Consider the following 5,000-nt stretch of genomic DNA (forward strand, 5'->3'; position numbering starts at 1 on the left):
CCGATGTTGAATCCGAAATGGTCGCAGGCTTGTGCGAAGCAGTTCATTTCATGCTGCATCTTTTGCTCTGCACTGCCGTTGAGTGCACAGTCAGAGTCTTTGATGTCAGTCTCTTTTACCTTTGTAACAACCTGCGGGCACCTTTTGAACAACCTGCCTTCAGTCCTTTACCTAACGTGGATTCCATTTCACTGTCACGGAAGGCATCTGTCAGCATTAAAGACGCTACTGCCAGCGTGATTAATGAAAGTGCACTCTTGAAGGCCAGGCTCAATTTACTTGTAAATAAAGCGTGATTCATACTATTCTATTTAGCGCGTGATAGCATGATATCATCTGGTAAGGACCACTTCAACTGAAAGTTCTTAAGTGCATTCCAACTTCTAAAGTAATCACAAGATAGGAAACAATTCCAGTGCCTGCCATTTCGCTCATTTGCAATCCTGTTTTCAAATTTTAGTTTCGACCTTTTCAGCATTTTGACTTAAGAAAAGCAAGAAACATGCCAAGTGGCTCAACTGAAGCCCTGATTAACACAAAAAGCAAAATTCAGCCCAAGTAAGGACTTCCTGAAAAGTAAGATGAACATCAACGTACGCAGCATTTTTGCGTGTCGCTTTGGAGGCCTGGTACCGAAAATACAGTTCCAGTGGTTGTCTAAGGCATTCAAGCTGCTATTCGACGAATGAAAATAATCTTAATAAGTAACGTTTAATCTTTCTGTTGACATTTAAAAGTTAATCTGTAAAATAAAATAAAAAATTAAAAGCCACATTCGGGCATTGTAGTTAAATCTGGGCGTGGTCTGTATCATGTGGCCTTCACTTACCTTGACACGCCCTTGTCAATTACACTTGTCATAAGCACCTGTTGCCATGTTAAAATATTTAAATTTTTTAATTGCACTTTAACTGTACTTTTCCTGAGTATTCGAAAAGGAATCCTACCATAACCAGTGCATCTTTCCGTCCATAATGCAGCACACTCTGCTCATATGAGCCCACCACTTAATTTCACAGACTATTGCCCAAGTAACCCCTGCTGGAACTGCGAAAATGGTGCGTTCTCTTAAAATAACTGTACTCCGTACTCTGGCAGTTAAAGTGCCATGAGCCAATGCTAAGACCAAAAAAACCTTCCCCGGCCAAAAACACACCCCCAAAGGCAATACCCAATTGAAGGTAACAATGGCCCTTGCTTCGAATTATATACAAATAGCAGTTCGCAATGCAGCTAAAAGGTTAGAAATATTCACTGAAAGGCTACTTTCAAATGGGTTTCAACCCCAATAAAGAAAGGAAACAAAAATGTTCGTTGAAAGACTTCAGACTTTTGCGGTGTCATGTGCGTACATGCGGAAGGTACTTGCAAATTAAATTATTCTCAGACCCAAGACAGTGCAAGGCACAAGCTTAAAACTGACACATAATAAAATATGGACTATGTCTTATCATCAAATGAAACTTTATATCCATTGAGTTAATTCGAGTAGAATGATGCGCATGTAAAAATCTGACCCAAAAAGCAACACATTTGCCATTTTTGGAAGCTAAAATGGTGGTTTCGGGAAAACGGCCAGAAAAGCCCTTAAACATGAGATATGGATAAAGAAATTTAGGGACAAACAAACCTTGAATAAGGCTATAAGCCCGGTACATTTTAGGTTCCTGTGAGAAATAACATGAGCGCAATGGGTATATTACCTTTGCAAACGGTAACATGGCCTTAAAATTACTTGCCGAATTGGACTTTAAATGACATCGATCATAAAAAGTAACTGCTTTTACGACATATTCTTTCCGCGTTCAAAACAGCGATTCTTAAATAATTATGGTGGTAAGAAGGTAACGGGGTGAGCTTTGTTAATGGCGGAAATATCCATCGGTTGCCAATTAAATTGGTTTTTGCCACTTAAAACTGATTGTTACCACCGTAGGCCGTGTGGCACATCTGTAACATTTCATGCTAAAGAGCGCAATAAAAAGACGGAAAACTATCGAATCAATCCCAAAACTGGGCAGAACATTAAAAATACCATAAACAAGCAGTCAGTCAAACGGAAAATGCTGTGAAAGAGATTACTGTGCAAGCAATTTCAGTTTTAGTTGTTGATTAAAATTGCTGGTTTTTGTTTGCAAGGCTTGTTTCTTTATTGCTGTCTTGCCACTTAAAACTGATTGTTACCACAGTGTGGCACATCTGTAACATTTCATGCTAAAGAGCGCAATAAAAAGACGGAAAATTATCGAATGAACCCCAAAACTGGGCAGAACATTAAAAATACCACAAACAAGCAGTCAGTCAAACGGAAAATGTTGTGAAAGAGATTACTGTGCAAGTAATTTCAGTTTTAGTTGTTGATTAAAATTGTTGTTTATTGTTTGCAAGGCTTCTTTCTTTACTGCTGTCAGCTCAGAGGTGTTTGATCACTGTAAATTGTACACACTAATCGCGATTACTTTTGTACTTTATGCAGAAGCACAATCATTTCCATAAAAATTATATTGCTTTCTGGGGTTAGAAACGGGAGCTCCGCTTTTAGGCTTGGTTAAATCTACATATTATAAGTTGAAGATTTCTGTCACACCGGATAAAACCAGAGTTTCTTTCGCGTCCACATCAGTGCCTTGATGCGTGATCCATTCATACTCGTGTTCAAGTTTTGATACAAAGTAATAATCATGTAATCATCTGAAGCCACGTTTACGCCTCTTTCAACAGCATGTTGCTGTAAGAAAAGAAAGTGAGTCTGCTGTTGCAGAATAATGTGGCATGATAATCGTTTATTGTCTTCGACTTTTTTAGTTGATGGTCAATGGGGATCATGGACAGCATGGAGCGTATGTCCAGTGACTTGCGCTGGGGGTGCGCAGAAGCGAATGCGCAGCTGTAATAGACCGTCACCTCAGGATGGTGGCAAGCAGTGTGTTGGTGTGTGTTTGGAAACAAGAAGCTGCAATCACAGAGCTTGTCCAGGTAAGCACTTGTCTATTTCAGAAATAACTCAGCTAATTAGCAAAGAAACTATTTTGTTGAGCGCAATATATTTTTTTACACTTAACTCTAATACTAAAAAGAAAAGAGGCTGACAGAAGTCGAAGACAACACGAAGGCTCCTTTTTCTACTATTAAAATCGGATGGACTAGTGGGCGTCTTGTTGGCAAGGACTATAGGGATGGGGGAGGGGGAAGGGGGCAAGATGGTGGAAGTAATTGCTTATGTAGGGATATGTTGAAAAAACAAAGCTTTTCAGCATTTGAAAACTGCACTGAAAATTGTCTTGCAAGCATTTGAAACAGTATAGTTATCTAGTTATCTAGTTATCGAGATTGGGTCCGCACTTTTGGATCTTAGAGCGTGTTACTACTGCCGCTGTTGTTTGGTAGTGCAGTTAAGACCGTGGCAGCGACCCCGTAACGCGTCTGGAAATCCAGCCGGCGGCTTCCAGAAAATTTTCAAACTAAAGTAACAAATAACAGAATTTTTTTTTCAAAATGCCAAAAAAATGTTTGTCTAGCTAGTGTTTCGAACGCCGGAATGAAAGCTTGCCAAGAGTGCAGGTTCTCTTTAACAGAATGAAGCACATCAACCGACAACCCACAGTTAATCTAATGACCATTAATTAAGCTCGGCGCAAACGGGAACAACAATGTCGGCCAACAACTCCCAACCTCTTTGGGTGTTACATGTTGCGTCCGTTTGTAAACCCTCTTACATGATGTTGGGCGTTGTTGCACGACGTTTGAAGCTGGTCAAACTTTTGAGCCAATAATTCCCAACATTTCTTTTGTTCCCGTGACCGCCGAAGCGTAACCCAACAATGTTGGATCCGTTTGCCAAGCTCTTCTAACATCATTAGGGCCCCGCACGCTCATTTAATATGGTTTTGATGGAGATAGAAGCGCATATTTTTTAATTCACCTGTTGAAAACAAGATGGCAGCCAAATTTTGTAAGCTTACAAAGTCTTATGGGTCGTATCCTTCCCGTACTACCCTGCACGTCCTTACATTGTTGAGAGTTTTTGCGTCCGTCCGTTCGGACTAACCTCAGCTCTCAAATCTCATGAAAAATCGTTGGATAAAACAAAATTTTGGATCCCCACTGACCGAGTACCACAGTTTCTGCTCAAATCATCCCCTTCATTGTTTGTAACCAGTTTCATTGACATTTCTTTAGCTTTTGTTTTTGTTTTGTTTTGTTTTGTTTAATTAGAACAATGAAATATCAGTTATAGAGGAGGTCCACGCGCGAAGGCGCGCGCGCGCGGAACACCATTGTTAAGAAAATATGGTAATCCATCGATGCGAGAAATCTTGCTTTTATGGCCATGACGTCAGCAAACGTCTGTACGTACTTACGTCCGTACGTCCACCCGTCCATGACCAGTATCATGCTAGTTTACAGCATACATTTTTGAAATTGAACATCCATGTTTTGATCAATTGACACCTGTCAACACAAGAAGGTATCCGCTGACTAGTATCACTTGACCATATCGAGGGCTCAAGCTTAGAGTTTCGAAGCAAGCAACCGTGGACAATTTTCCTGTCGGTGTACGTTGGATCAGTGGCTTGATCTGATCGGCGTTATTTCAAGTTGAGAAACTAAATATTTTAAGCAAGAGCCGATACAACGTAGATTTGATTTTAGTGATGTACTATATTTCGGCTGGCCAAACTAGCCTTCTTCAGGTACAATGAGAGTTTACATTGAATTGCTTCTATGTACATATATATATATAGTAAATGGATGTTGACGTAATACTGGAAAAAATGTGATAAAACATGGCAGTTACAAAGATTTTGAATTCAAATACTGAGTCACGGAAAAATAACGGAAATCACTAAAATAATAAACTGAAATCTAATACGTTTCTTCGCGGATATTAAGACCGTTGGGATCAATTGTCCTGCCTTTTAAAATTAAAAAAGCTTCCCTGGCCTTACGGATCGAGTCTCTGCTAGAAAATATTTTTTCGATAGGGATTAATTGCATGT

At 39.8% G+C, this 5,000-nt stretch overlaps 1 protein-coding gene across 1 annotated transcript in view; it reads left to right on the forward strand.

Moving 5' to 3' along the window:
* Positions 1-5,000, forward strand: part of LOC137997341 (coadhesin-like) — a 25,672-nt gene that overhangs the window by 12,350 nt on the left and 8,322 nt on the right. The window contains exon 13 of the mRNA XM_068843280.1: positions 2,806-2,976. Within this exon, the coding sequence (XP_068699381.1) occupies positions 2,806-2,976 (171 nt within the window). The remainder of the gene's footprint in view (positions 1-2,805; positions 2,977-5,000) is intronic.

The sequence above is a fragment of the Montipora foliosa genome, chromosome 3 (genome assembly GCF_036669935.1).
Source record: "Montipora foliosa isolate CH-2021 chromosome 3, ASM3666993v2, whole genome shotgun sequence".
Lineage (NCBI taxonomy): Eukaryota > Metazoa > Cnidaria > Anthozoa > Scleractinia > Acroporidae > Montipora > Montipora foliosa.